The 14,997-nt window shown below is 36.2% G+C and overlaps 1 protein-coding gene across 23 annotated transcripts in view; it reads right to left on the bottom strand.

Moving 5' to 3' along the window:
• The window catches only part of PICALM (phosphatidylinositol binding clathrin assembly protein), a 102,429-nt gene that overhangs the window by 1,513 nt on the left and 85,919 nt on the right, over positions 1-14,997 (bottom strand). For 16 of the 23 annotated variants that reach the window (XM_072794909.1, XM_072794908.1, XM_072794919.1 and 13 more), the window contains 2 exons: positions 14,848-14,952; positions 1,137-1,239 (listed from right to left, as the gene is read on the bottom strand). In XM_072794909.1, coding sequence (XP_072651010.1) covers positions 1,147-1,239; positions 14,848-14,952 — 198 coding nt within the window. In that variant the 3' untranslated portion in view covers positions 1,137-1,146. The remainder of the gene's footprint in view (positions 1-1,136; positions 1,240-14,847; positions 14,953-14,997) is intronic. The other 7 variants (XM_072794926.1, XM_072794915.1, XM_072794912.1 and 4 more) reach the window with 1 other exon arrangement.

Below are 14,997 nucleotides of genomic sequence, written 5' to 3' on the forward strand. Positions count from 1 at the left end.
AGCTCACCATGTGCCAGACCTCAATATTTGAAGCCTAGTTAGAGGGACTTCCAAATATATCTTTCTAATTACTAAAAACCAAGAGACAGGGGATGAAAGAAAATGAACAATTTTTCAATGAGAAGTTCAGAGCATCTCTTCATGAACACAAATATTCCGTGTGAAAATTTCATTTAGAAAAGCACAATTAAAAAAAAGAAAAACGAAAAAAAAAAAAAAACAAGAAAAGCACACTTTGACTTATTTCCAATGATATCATAAAATTAGAGATAATTAAGGGAAGAGTAATATTATACTTACTAAATCATTTCTTTACTAATATAAATAAAAATCTGAAAGATCTACAAAGGAATAGTTTTCAATAGGGCATCACTGTTTGCTCAGATACTTCACTCAGGATATCCCTGAAACTGTTCATCCAAAGACATTACTTAAGTAGAAGTGCTAATAAACTTGTCACATCCGAAGAGTACAAACTCTCAAAGATTTAGAAGTTCTATCTACCCTGGGGGCTAGAGCACCAAGAAGAACAAATCTCACTGCCTTCCAGCAAAGAGAGGCAGTGCAGATCAAACAGAGAATCCTTCTATCAAAAAGGGCAATAAAGTATTCGCTAGTCCTTAACTTTAAAAAAAAAGTCTGTTAGGGGAAAATGTTACAATTTTTAAATGAAAAGGCACATATGAATACGACACTTTAAAGAAACTGTTAAAATGAATTCTTCACAACTAATGTTCAGGGGCATTATGTTCAAACTAGAGATGCGCCTAGTCAAGCTCTAATCCAACATGTAGAATGGTGTTGTTCTTTGTACATCTTGTAAGACTGACAAAAACATCCAGTTAAGGGTAGTATCTGATCCCACCCATCTGCTGTGAGCAGTGGATGCTTATATGTAAACATGAGAGATGGTTGATTTCACACCTAATTATGTTAAAAGATATTTTCCAAAAGTTGTTTGTCCTTATGGCCTATTTTGATCTATTTTTATTCTTCACCTAAAGAATAGAGGAGAAGGAGGAAGAGTGAGAACCTAGAGTCCTTTAAAGAAACAAAGGAGAAGAGTGAACTGTGTTTAATATTTGATAAAATTTTAAAGTATTTAAGTCCCCATCTCCCCCAACAAGCAGCAATACCTAAAGTGATTTATAAGAAATCCTCCAAAGAGAGCTCTGCAAAAGGGTCCTTTCCTGAAGCTCTGTGAGGACTGTGACTGGAGGGGCTGGATGCTGCCGACAGCTGGGGGAAAAGAAGACAGAGAGAGGGAAAGAAAAAAAGATCTCTGAATGACAGAACATGAAAGCAGAAAATGTAATGAAAGAAGAAGTGGTTTTTGTTTTGTCATCTTTAATAAATATAAAGGCAGCTTTTGTAGAAAATGGAATTATTAAAACAAAAGTTTCAATCACATGTCAAGTTAAAGTATATCCAATGGCATGTGTTTTTCAGAAAACAAATTGTTTCTGAAATTCCAAAGGAATAAAATCTTTTACTCAAAAAGGCTGATACAAGCTGACCCACACTGAAGACTTCTATTGTGGATGGAGGGGAAGAGGGAAAGAAAGTGCATAATTGTGATTTTTTTTTTCTTTATAATTGAGGAAAGATGGGTTCCTGTGTCCAAAGAGCTGTATAGACTCTGACCTCCGTCCAGACCCAACACATCCACCTGTAATATTCTTTCCTTCCTTCCTCTAAGAGGTCTTGTCTTCTGCTCACACTTTTTCCACATGGAATTGTCTCCTGCCTGTTTCTCTGGACACACTGTGGCTGATGCATATACTCTGGGAGGTGAAAGTGACTTTAGAGGTCACCTGAATATAGGGAATACTCAAGATCATTGATTCTCTTTTCTACCGGATTACATTTGCTTGATTCTTGGAATTACATGCTATCATTTAATCTGAATATACAGTGAGGCAAATAGTTTATTAAACTCAGTAATGTATCTTTAAGAATTTCCTCAAAGAATGACAGTTCCTGAAGAATGATGTTCACTGATGTTCATTTTCATATGTGTATCTCCTTCACCAACCTACTTTGAATATTTCAAACCAAACACAAATCCTTTTCATTTGGAACAAACTTAATTTTTTTTCTCTCCCCTGCATAAGATTGCAGAGGCATGCAAGCACAGGGCTATTATGAAATGAGCTGTCCTTTTAGGGAAATTCAATTGAGTATTAAATCAAAGTTGACAAAATGGGAATAGTTTCAATTCTTTTTCCAACATTCAAATCCTGTAATGGATTTCAAGCCTCATAATCTATCTTTGGTGGTTCAAAGTGATTTCATTTCTACCTTTTTTTTTTTTTTTTTTTAAAGAAAAGCACTGCAGAGAATGAATAGCCAGCCAGTGACTTTCAACAAAAATTACATCACAAATGTAATTTGTTGTGGATGACAAAATCAACTGAAAGGTTTAGAAGTCATCTTCAGTTATTTTAGTGGTTGAGACATTTTCCTATTCCATACCTTGTTCTCAGAAATAAAAGTCCAAAGACAACAGAAAGAAACAATGCAAAGGATGATGCACTTACACAGGCAGCTCCAGATGGGAGGATGGAGCAGCAGTCTGGGTTTGGGGATTCAAATAACAGCCAGGCAGAGACAGATTAAGGTGAAACTTAACTGGAAAGCTGTCTCCTCCTCACTTCAGAACCAACCATGGATGAGCATTCAGAAACAGAATGATTTTTAAGTAAAGTGATCAACAGTCAGTAAGTTGGAGGAAGTCTAGGATTAACTGTGTTTCTCTCCAAAACAGTATTTTTTCTCTTTCACTTGAAGTTCAAACACAAACACTGAAAATCCCTTATTGTGGATAGACTGCATCCAAAATCTCAAATCTCCTATGAAAGGCCCATACTAAAATATCTTAAAGTCCCATGTTTTCATAAGGACAGCAGTCTGAAGACCCAACAGTCCCAGAGGAAAATGCACGAAGAGTATGTCAAAGGAAACACTTCTATTCTCAAAGTGTGAGAGCATACTGCTAGAGAGAAGTCCTACAGACTTACAAATAATGTTAAAGAGGATCAATTTCCTTGGGAAGAAAAAAAGTGCCAGTTTCAAATACTTCCGCTCTCTTAAAATTGGTAAAATCCACATACGTTTTACATTTATAAATATGTAGCCAAATTAAAACGTGAAAACAAGACCTAATATCCCTATAATAATACTCATCAATACTCATATCAAGCACATGAAACCATGGCCCAGACTGGCTTAGCTGACTGCAGAGTGCTAAAGGCAGGGCCATGAAGCAGTCCTGGACCACCTATACCCACTTCTTCCCTGGCACCTGTACCAAAGCATAGGCATACCATGCACTGGTGAGGAAGGAGTCAGCTCTGAGAATAAAGACAAAGAAAAGGAAACACGCTGCAATAGCCCAATTACTGCTCAAGGAAAGTAGGAAGCACAAAAGATCATGAAGGAGCAACAGGATCCTGGTGGGTGAGAAGCAGCAAGACTGGAAGAGTCTACAAAAGTCACTTGCAAGTAGAAGAGCTGACCTTCTACTTATCATTCTGTGAGTAAATTAGAGACTATGTAGGGCTGCTAGTACTAGGTCTGTGTGACCCCCTTAAAAAAAATTCTACTATAAACATGCCATCACAAAAAGACGCAAAACATGGCAGGGGGCAAGGAGGGGGTTGGATTGGTGGGCCTGGGTGGCTCAGTCAGTCAAGCATCCAATTCTTGATATCTGCTCAGGTCTTGATCTCAAGGTGGTGAGTTCAAGCTCCGCATTGGGCTCCCACACTGGGCATGGAGCCTATTTAAAACAAAACCAAAAAAACCCCAGGAGTACTGCATAGGTCCATCAGTTGAGCCTTGAACTCGATTTTGGCTCAGGTCATTATCTCAGAGTAATGGGATTGAGCCCTGTGCTCAGTGCAGAGTTTGCTGAAGATTCTCTTCCTTTTCTATCCTCTCAGTCTCTCCTCTCACTCGAGCTCTTCCCCACCCCATAAACAAATAAATAATAAAATCTTTAAAAACAAAACAAAAAATGCCCTTTTACCCATTTATTTAAAATATTCTCTATACAAATGCCCACAGAATTAAAAAAAATTAGCACAGTTATTGTTCAAATTAAACTGACCTACAGCACAAGTGAATATGCTTTTTAAAGAAAGTAGTCAGTTTTACTCTAATACAGACATACTTAGTATTACTTTCTCACTTTATAGGAAAATAAAATATTGAGAAACAGTAGGAAAAGATCAACATATAAATAGAAATACTAAGATTTATAAGTAACTGATGATGGTAACTCTTAGCTGAAATTCCTCCATTCTTTCTCTCCACTCTAATCTTAGGAAAAAAAATGCTGAAAAATGTCAAGAGAAAGATTTTTTTTTGGTTGTAGCATATGTTTAATATAAGAAAGAGTACAGAAATCATAAGTTAACTTTAATAAGAGGCAAATATATTTAAAAGAAATTTTAAACAAGTAATTCTACTGCTACACCAAATGTTATAAAATAAAAATGGTTATTCCTTCATTAGACTCCTGTTCAGCACTAAAGAAAGAAAATTTCAGGTCAGAACAAGAAAATAAATACATACATAACAAATACATAAATACACAGCAGTCTCAAAGTGAGATTAGTGCAACTAAAAGCTTAAAGAAGAATAAAGAATTGGATATTTTAAGGATAAACTCCTGACCTATCACTGGCTGTGCTTAAAATTCTTGGAGAAGAAGCAACTTGGCCACATCTTTTCTTTCCATTTGAATTTTGCCTGCATAGCAAATATCAATGCTGTAGAGACTCACTTTGTCTTTGTTAGAGAAGCAAGGTCAACATCTTATGAGAAAAATGGATAAACTTCCTTTGTCTGGGTTGACAGAGTAGAGTTTTGTAGAAGGATGGCACTGAATCTAATCATGGCTCGTCTATAAACAGGGCTTATCTAGACTAAAAATTTGTATCTCCTTTTAAGACTGTCTTGAGGATTAAATAAAAATATACATAAAGCATCCTGTACATTGCCTGGCATATATTAGTAGCTCAAATACTAGTTCAAACTTCCCTATCTCCCACAGTCAAATGTTTATCTACTCTTATATAAGAGGCCCAGCTCAAATGTCATCAGATCTGTGGTGCCCTTGCTCTCCACTGTGTTCTCAACATTCTGTGTTTCTCTTATAATGCTTCTTATTCTGTCAGCAACTGGTCACTTGTGTGTCCATATTACACTCATCCTTGGGCTCCTCAGATGTAGGACACATATTTTACCTGTCTCTTGGTTCAGAAACTAGCAATGACTTACACATTCTAAGCATTTAGAATGTATAATATACATTCTAATTACATATATATAATATAATTATACTAAGCATTCTATAACATGTTAAAATGCTTTTTGGTGATAAAACAAGCTCTGTATAAAAATAAAAATGATCTCTAACGTAGGACATTAGAAGAAAATATTAGAACTACTCCCCTTATTTTTTACCTGTTTAACATTTCTATTTTTGTTTTTAAATATACCTAATAGTAGGAACATGTAACTTATAAATATATATTAGCTGTATGTACAAGGATACATGATTAAAAAATATTTTCCTAATAATGCTGTGCAATCAAAACACTTAAGAGACAGAAACATCAGTTATAAACTCAACACAGAGTCACAGAACATCAAAACAGGAAGTTGTTCTTGATGATGTTTAGAACATGGCCAGGATGATAATCGCACAATTAGATCCAGTTGCACAAGGACATAAATACACAGTGTAGATAATGCTACTCCTCAGCTGTCTCTGTGAAGTACAGCTAAAAGAGAGATTTCCCTACTATTATATAAGGTAGCCTGCCCTGTAGGTTTAGTCTAGTGTCTCCGACAGCTGCTTGTTGGGTTTGTGTTTAACGTAACCCCATGTTGGGCTTCTCTCTATCAGTAACATCACAAAGTTATGCCAACATTACTCCCATCACTCTCAAAGCATTATTCATCTTAGGGACATCAGACAACTGCTACAGTCTATGATAACTTAAAACTGTTAACTAAGAAGCTATGAATTATTCCAAAATGGCATCTAAAGTCATCTCACTAGAATTATGGCAACCTAAATTGACAAAAGAGTTAAAACCAAATGGAATGAGGGAAATAGATTATAAGATTTCTTAAACTGATCAGAGAAAATATTATTAATTGGCCTAGCTAAAAATAAACATCTGTATATCAGAAGTGCTTCCAAGGATAAGAGAAGTCCTCTTCAAGTCCCACTTAATGGGTGGGAATTATGAACACGGACTCAACTTATCTGAAATAAAGTGTTCACTGCTGATTCCAACGACATATCAACTTAGTTCCTAAAAGCAAAGGAAATGAAAAGCTAAGACAAAGTAGTAATTAAATATATCAATAATACATCTCTTATTTGCCATTTACTGGAAATATGGCACTTCAGTTTGGTTAAAAAAAAAATTTTCCAAACTGTGTTCCATATGAGTTTGAGACTACCTGTTTTTACCTGAGTTATATATTGGATTTCTATTAAAAATGTCTAAGGAGAGAATTGTAGACTTAGACATTTCAAGAAAGGCTTACCCTCCCCCTAAAACAGATTATTTACTCCAAATAAATATTTTAATTATTATAAACTAAAGTTTTATACTTCTGGCTAACACGACTTTCCACAAAGGTTGAGCCAATTAAAATGGTGCTGATACTGTCCTGAAGAATGACATGGCTTGGTTCCTGTAAATAATGTCCACAGTCTACTGTGTAAATAGATGATTCATGCCCTAAAACAGACCATGATCATCAGGGCTGCCCTGTCACCACCATGGCCTGCATCTATGTATTTACCTGATGTTGTCAGATAACAGAGTCATAATTAAGGTTTCAAAATAATGCAGTATGAATTATTTACAATCAAGAATATTTGTAATGCATGGAAAGAAATATAAACTATATTAGATTAGAATAAGTTAAATGAGAATTTGGGAATAGAGATGAGCACCGAAATTAAGGAAACCTTATATAATTTTCTACTAAAAACAAGTAAAAAGTTCCTTAAAATAATCAATAAAGAAAAACATTCCTAGGTCAGTTTCAAATATTTGTTATTTGATCCTTATAGCAACCTTATAAAGTACACAAGGTAAAATTACCATTAAAAGGGCTCTCATACAATGCCTGCTGTCTTTATAAGAGAGAAATGCCACATGAAGACAGACACAGGAGAACACCATGTGATAGAGGCAGAGACTGAAGTGCCTGAGCTGAAGACCAAAAAATGGGTCTTTCCCTCCGGGGAAGAAGAAAGGAAGTATCTTCCTCTAGAGGATTTGGAAGGAGCATGGCCCTAGAGACACACTGTTTTCAGATTTCTAGCCTCCTGAACTGTAGAATACATTTCTGTTTTAAGCCAACAAGTTTGTGGTATACTTGTTACAGGCAGCCCCAGCAAACTAACAGGAGACTCTAATGCAGGTGTGCTGAATCCAAGACAGGTGCTTTGTTTCCTCTTTAAAATCTATCCCAATTAATTCCAACTCAGCTAGAATTTATGGCTATATTTACATACAGAGAAATGTTAAAGAAAGACTAGATAAATCATTTTTTAAAAGAGACTTCCCTAGTAAATGTTAGAAAGTCAATACACCCCTGTGTTTGCTATCCACACAGTACTGTATATGATCATGGATATTCATCATGAAGGTTTTGAAGAACTTTATAGTCATTCAAGATTTAAGAATATGTTCTGGTATTGTTCAAGACAAGAAATTAGATGTCCTAAGCAAAAACCCACTAAAAAGGCCTTATTCTATAGGTTGTCTTATCAACACTGTCAGCAGATGGAACTCCTCAAATTTTTGTTTTGACTGATTCAGGTGTGCCCTGGGGACTACAGAACTGTCACCTATGGTACTAAATCCCAATTCTCAAAGTAAATTCCCTCATGGTCTTTTCTATGAGGCAAGGATAAATAAGCATAACACACTGCTGACAAGGCAAAAGGCTTTCATCACAGAAATCCAGCTGGGCAAATCAGCTGATAGAAGAGCATCGCCAACACCCACAACAAACACATCAGGAAAGTGGAAAGGAAAGTGGAAGGGAGAAGGGAGAAGGGGGAAGGAGAAAGGGGGAAGGGGGAAGGGGGAAGGGAGAAGGGGGAAGGGGGAAAGGGGAAGGGGGAAGGGGGAAGGGGGAAGGGGGAAGTGGGAAGGGAAGGGGAAGAAACCGAACAGTAAAAAGAGCCACAAGCTCTGACACACAAGAAAGTCATTAAAAAGGCAATTTTTTGGTAAGACTTGAATTATTCCTATATCCAACAGTGTCCCTATTTAGAAGGGTAAAAGGCCTGCACAACAAGCCATTGTTTCCTTTCACACACTTAACTGATGTCAGACTTACTTAAAATCGGCTGTTATGAACAAAACATAGCAGCCATTTTGCATCTTTAGCCATATCCTCCATAAATAAAACTGGTAACCCTCATTAAAAAAAAACAAAAACCCAATACCAATCAAGAAACCAACACAACTTCTAACAGCTTATTTTAAAAATTAAATACCCATATGTAACACTCTGGTTGTCATACTGCTTTTGGGAAAATAGATTGGTATGGGATCAGAGTGAGTTTCTCATATAAGGAAATGATAAGAACACAACTAACAACACCCACTCCTCCCAAGATCTTCAATATCTAAATTTCCTGGTAAACATCCACTAAAAGAATATTATTTCACATCATAATGACTTCAAAAGAAAACTGAAACTAACTAGGTTTAACTGTCTTCATGCTTTTAATAGCAAAGCTGCAGAATGCCATCCAGAATGAGTTTAACAAATTGGTCAGCAATGGACATTTCAATGTACACATCAATAAGTACCAGTAAGATTTATATAAAACACCATTAAGAGAAGGCATAAGAGTCCTTGTTCTCCTCTAGTTAACAGACAAACACACTCATAACAAGCCATCATACTGTGAGCAAAACTGGGAGGAAACATGAAAGATTAAAAAAAAAATCACTAACCTAGGGATCTAGTATTTTCCATGTAGTCAAACATCTAGGCAGATACACTAATGTAGAACATATTTTTTTTTTAAAGCCACAATATTGGACATGAAACAGAAGAACCCAATCTCCATCTTTTTAAGCAACTGACAGTTACATAAGATATCCTAAAAATACAGAAGGAGCCAGCCCCAAAAATGAGAGAACAGGTTAAGTGTATAGGAAGTCATAATTTCAATACTATCCTATAGTCTATTAAAGACAATATCCTAAAGAACAGAGTAGTCTAGTCTGAGCTAACAGCCATCTGGAAGGTACTAGTTTTTTTTTTTTTTAATTTTTAATTTTTATTTATTTATGATAGTCACAGAGAGAGGGAGAGAGAGGCAGAGACACAGGCAGAGGGAGAAGCAGGCTCCATGCACCAGGAGCCCGATGTGGGATTCGATCCCGGGCCTCCAGGATCGCGCCCTGAGCCAGAGGCAGGCGCTAAACCGCTGCACCACCCAGGGATCCCTGGAAGGTACTAGTTAACACTAATGCAGCACTTAGAGCAACCTAGATTTAATGTAGGACACAGAACACAATTGTTTGGAATGCCTCACTAAATGGCAAGAAGATAAACATATCTGGTAGGGCTGAGATACTCTCAAAAATATTAAAGTAAGCAAGCAAACAAGAGACCAGAAGATACAAGTTATGCCCTGGGTAATAGATCCCAAAAAGCACAAGAAGCAGGGAAAGATTTTTGGCAAAAGGTGTAGAATTGGGATTTGATTAAAATATTTTATTTTGATGGGATTTCATTTTACATTTAAATTATCATTTACTTCTATGTACAAATAGATGTTACTCTGTCCTCAAGGACAGAATTCATTTGAATTTCATTTGAATCCAAATGAAAAAAGGGAAGAAAATAAGAGAATTGAAAGGTTATTCTGGTTATAACTAGCATTTGAATGGGCAAAATTAATTCAAGGGACTGGCTCAGAATCCTTAAAAACTAGAGGATGAAAAAAATCTCACCTACTTCAAAGATAAACAGTTAAATTTTTAATTATTAAAAATATCCAATCAGGATGCCTAGGTGGCTCAGTGGTTGAGCATCTGCCTTTGGCCCAGGGCGTGATCCTGGAGTCCTGGGATAGAGTCCCATATCCAGCTTCCTGCCCGGAGCCTGTTTCTCCCTCTGCCTGTGTCTCTGCCTCTCTCTGTGTCTCTCATGAATAAATAAAATATTTTTAAAAATCCAATCATGATATTAAATGTATCTTCATTTCTTGGGTGACAGTCATCTAGTATTTTAGCTTACAGTAACTGTTAGCCAACAAATTAAACCAATTTTAAATATGGCTATAAATTATTACAATGGCTACAAGGAAGTGAAAAAGAGATCAATGAGGAACAATTGAGTTACACAATAGAAAAGGCAAGTTTTCAACCAGATTCACTTCTCTGACAATGTTCAAAACTATTATGAACCAGGAACACAAAAGTAAACAAGCCACATAGAAGTCAGCCTCTACGAGGCTTATAATACATTCCAGGAGTCTCTTGCTAGATTGGATGAGTGGATGGATAGATGGATAGACAGATGGGACAGACGAACAGATGTCAGGTAGTCATTAAGTTCTATAAAGAAAAATAATGCAGGATAAGGGAAAAAACCTCAGATCTCACAAGTACTAGAAAAGGATGAGAGATGACTAAAAAATAAATAATGAGCACCAGGCGATATATGGAAGTGCTGAATCACTATATTATACACCTGAAATTAATTTAACATTTCTGTTAACCAACTGGAATTAAAATGAAACCTTAAAAAATTAAAAATATTGGAAAGGAAAGGAAAAAAATAAATAATAAATCTCCTTTATGATAGATGAAGGATTTCTGGCAAAGACAAGCTATAGCAGAATAAGGGTTACTTACTGAGAACTGTAAAGGCGTGGGAATTGAAGAACCTGAATGTTCTATTCACTATTACTCTTACAAATATGGAGACTCTGTGAGGTATAGCTGTTAAGACAGAAGGAAAGCTAAAGGAATGGCTTATATGTTCAGTTATATTTAGATTTACTTCCTTAGGCTTCTAAGTATGGAGGTCTGATGCTAAAAATACTGCCTATGGAAGATTGTTCCAGGATCTACAGAATGGATTAAATTAGAAAGGCAAGAAACACAGGGAGACTATTGTAAAATAAAGCATAAGATAAAGGATTCCAATCTGGGTGAAGGCTGCTGAAAGCAAGAAAGATGGATCTAATGATAGCAGAGAAACAATTAGTGGGGCTTTGTGATGAGACAGCTGGAGAACAAAGGGGAGAAAGAATGAAAAGTAATATTAACAGATTTGAGATTCTGGAGTGCCTGGAGGACTCAGTCATTAAGCACCTGACTCTTGATTTTGGCTCAAGTCATGTTCTCAGGGTTGTGAGAGTCTCAGCATGGAGTCTGCTTGAAATTCTCTGCCCCTACCCCGTTTGTGCATACACATGCGAGCTCTCTCTTCCTAAAATAAATACAATCGCAATCTTTAAAAACAGATTTGAGATTCTTTCAACTGATCGAAACACTTCAATGCCACTTGATTTCCTTTTTCTAGTTATTCATTTTCTTCCTTCATGTACTTTCTTCAATTGTAATATTTAGAGATAAGTACATCAAATTTGAAAAAAAATAAAAAAATAAAAATAAAGTACATCAAATTTGATTTCTTAACTTAAAACTTATTACTCTAATGTTCTTATTCTCTTCTCTTCTGGCATAATTTGATTAGGAAAAGGTATTTCATTATCTCTTTTCATGCTCATTGAAATTCTTGCACTTTTTTGGTGTTTCAGTGAGTTATGTGGGTTTTAGAAGGCAACAGGATATAAAACCTGGAATAAGAGCAGGCGCTGGGAGCAGCGCTTTTTATAAAGGCAGATTTTTACTACAATTTATTTAACCATATATATATATATATTTTTTAAAGATTTTATTTATTTATTCATAGAGACAGAGAGAGAGGCAGAGACACAGGCAGAGGAAGGAGCAGGCACCATACAGAGAGCCTGATGTGGGACTCGATCCAGGGTCTCCAGGATCACGCCCTGGGCTACAGGCGGCGCTAAACCACTGCGCCACGGGGGCTGCCCCAACCATATATTTTTTAAAAAAGCAAAATTCATATAAAATGTTTCAGTGAGGCTAAAAGTAGTCCCAAAACTACTGAAGACATTCTTGACCTCTATAGAAGTTATATCCTGGAATGTATAAATGTAATTTATAATCTAGCAGGAAACCCAAAGATTTGTAGAGTGGTTTACCACTGCCAAAAGGAAAACAGCCCTAGTATAGTAGCCATATGGGCTCAATCTCATTAGTAGAGAGGTAGAGTGGTACAAATTAGCCCTGGACCAGAAATCAGGGATTCCTGGAGATAAACTGCATTTCCCCATTTATTTAATTGAAGAACCTTTCCAAATCTTAGCTTTCTCTATGAAATGGGATGGTGATAGTAAGCCTATCTACCTTCAAGATTATTCTGAGAGGAAAGTAAGATAATAAATGCTTAGAAAATGTCAAGCAGTATTCAAGCTTAAGGTTATAATGTATTTTGTTTCTGAGACAGGAATCTGTAAGACGAGACCCAGACTAGACTGAGTATGAAAGGGTTTAGCTACACATCAGGGAAAAAATTATTGTAGTCAGCGGTTTCTGATAAATTTATAGCACTGAAATATAGCTTTTTCTCTTAAATACATTTAAGGTGCTAATCAGTCTATGCATCAAAAATAAAATTATTTTTTAAAAATAAATAATAGGGGCCCCTGGGTGGCTCAGTTGGTCAAGCTTGGGTCCAACTTTTGGTTTCAACTCAGGTCATGATCTCAGGGTCATAAGATCAAGCCCTGAGTCAGGCTCCACACTCAGTGGGGAGTCTGCTTCTCTCCCTCTGCCCCTACTCCCAACACCTGATCTTTCTTAAAAAATAGATCTTAAAAGAAATAAATGATACATATCTGAAGTTAAAAGTATAAATAACAAAAAAAGTATAAGTAACAAAAAACTGAAGGAAATAATAAAGGACACAAGGAAGACATATAATCTCAAGAAAACATCTACATCACTAGAAGTCATCAACATTTTAAAAGATTATCAAGATCTAGTATATTTCTTTAGCAAGTTAAGCCAGTATTTAGGACTACTAGTGGTAAAAGACAGAAGAGAAAGAAAACTGCATACACTCATAATCCATTTTATTAAAATGAATACATATAAAACAGCGCTGACTTATATAAAAGTTATGGCTGCATCAATTACCCTCACTCCTAGCTATCTTCATTGTAAATACTATGATTAAGGAACAAGAAGAAAAGGCTACTTTAACATGGATAACAGGGGAAAAAAAGAGGCATCTGGGCAAGTATATAAATTGCAAAGAACATGAATTTTTACCTTTTAATCAGAACTAAATTTACTATCCACTCCAAGTTACCAGTTGGTACTCCCTGAGATGGCAATTTATGAACTGAGTTAAATACTCAAAAGACTGAAAAGCAAAAGGACTGAATGCCTGTTGCCTGTGCTTCATAAGTCTATGAAATAAAGAGACTAGATTAAAAATGATCAATATAATTAATATTGGTAGGGTAACATTGTATGCATTTGCAAGTATAATACCACATGTATTCAAGTGGTAAAGGAATAACAAGTCCATTACAAAATGCTCAAACCAATGTCTTCAAATAGGTATTAAACACTTGACAGTAACCAATCAGTTGGCATCAGAAGCAGTGTAAGAAAGGAGTACTTTAACAATTGTAATTATTTTTAATTGTTAAATAGGAGCAGAGCCACAAACAAAATGAGAAGCCATTCTATCACTTCATGAATGTCTCATCTACCATTAGGCCACCAGAGAAGTAAATAACAAAGAAATTGCACATCTCTCCTAACCACGGTGGGGAAGAGCTTAAAAAAAAAAAAAATCCAGATACCCCTAACGCTAACAATAATGAAATGAAAAAGTGTAAATATTTGGGTGAAATTTCAGGAACTGGAAGAGAGGCCTTGAGAAACATCTGAAGAGCAAAGTCTCTCCTTTAAAACGAATTAGGTCAGCATGGCATTTCAAGGTGTTTTTTTTTTTTTTTTTTAAATATTTTATTTATTTGACAGAGAGAGAGAGCGTGGGTATGAGTGGGCACGCACAAGCAGGGGGGAAGAGGAGAAGCAGCAGGCAGAGGGAGAGGGAGGTGCAGGCTTCTCACTGAGCAGGGGGGCTAATGAGGGGCTTGATCCCAGGACCTTGGGATCATGACCTGGGCCAAAGGGAGATGAAGGGAGATGCTTAACCAACTGAGCCACCCAAGCGCTATTGCGCCCTCACCCCGCTTTGTTTATAAATACAATCCTCAGTGGTAGGAAGTTACCTAATGAAAAAATAACATTCACAATTTTTTGTAGACTTGTCATGTTTCACAAATATCTTAAGGGCAACATCTTTGTTGTAGCACCATTCAAGCCAATACACTGGAGCTCCAAGTTCAAGGTTCACAAAGGAGAGCAAGCCAGAATCATGAACAGAAAGTAGGTTCCTTAACCTCAGAAAAACCATCCTCTGGATTGACCAACTATACGTTGTCAAGAATTTTCCATCCTTAATGTTTGTAATCTGCTTGTCCATTCCTTCCAAATAATATTCTTAAAAGCTCTTAGCTGATAAAGATAGGAAGAAAACAACATCTACCATCAAGGGTAAAAACACTTATAATTTGTTTGTTTCTAAGTTGTATGAAAGGAATTTTTAGCATTCTATTCTTCCTGCATCAGGCCATTAAGAGAGTTACATGTGGCGCATTAATACCTGTGCTCCTGATACAGGACCAAAGGGGTTTGGTGGTCTCATGACAGGCTGGCTGTATATTAAGGTTGGTTGTGTCATTACAGGTACACTTCCCATCTGAGGAGGCTAAAAAACAGAAAAATATTAAGTTAATTAATATTATTATCTTCT

The sequence above is a fragment of the Canis lupus genome, chromosome 23, assembly GCF_048164855.1.
Source record: "Canis lupus baileyi chromosome 23, mCanLup2.hap1, whole genome shotgun sequence".
In the NCBI taxonomy this organism is placed as follows: Eukaryota; Metazoa; Chordata; class Mammalia; order Carnivora; family Canidae; genus Canis; species Canis lupus.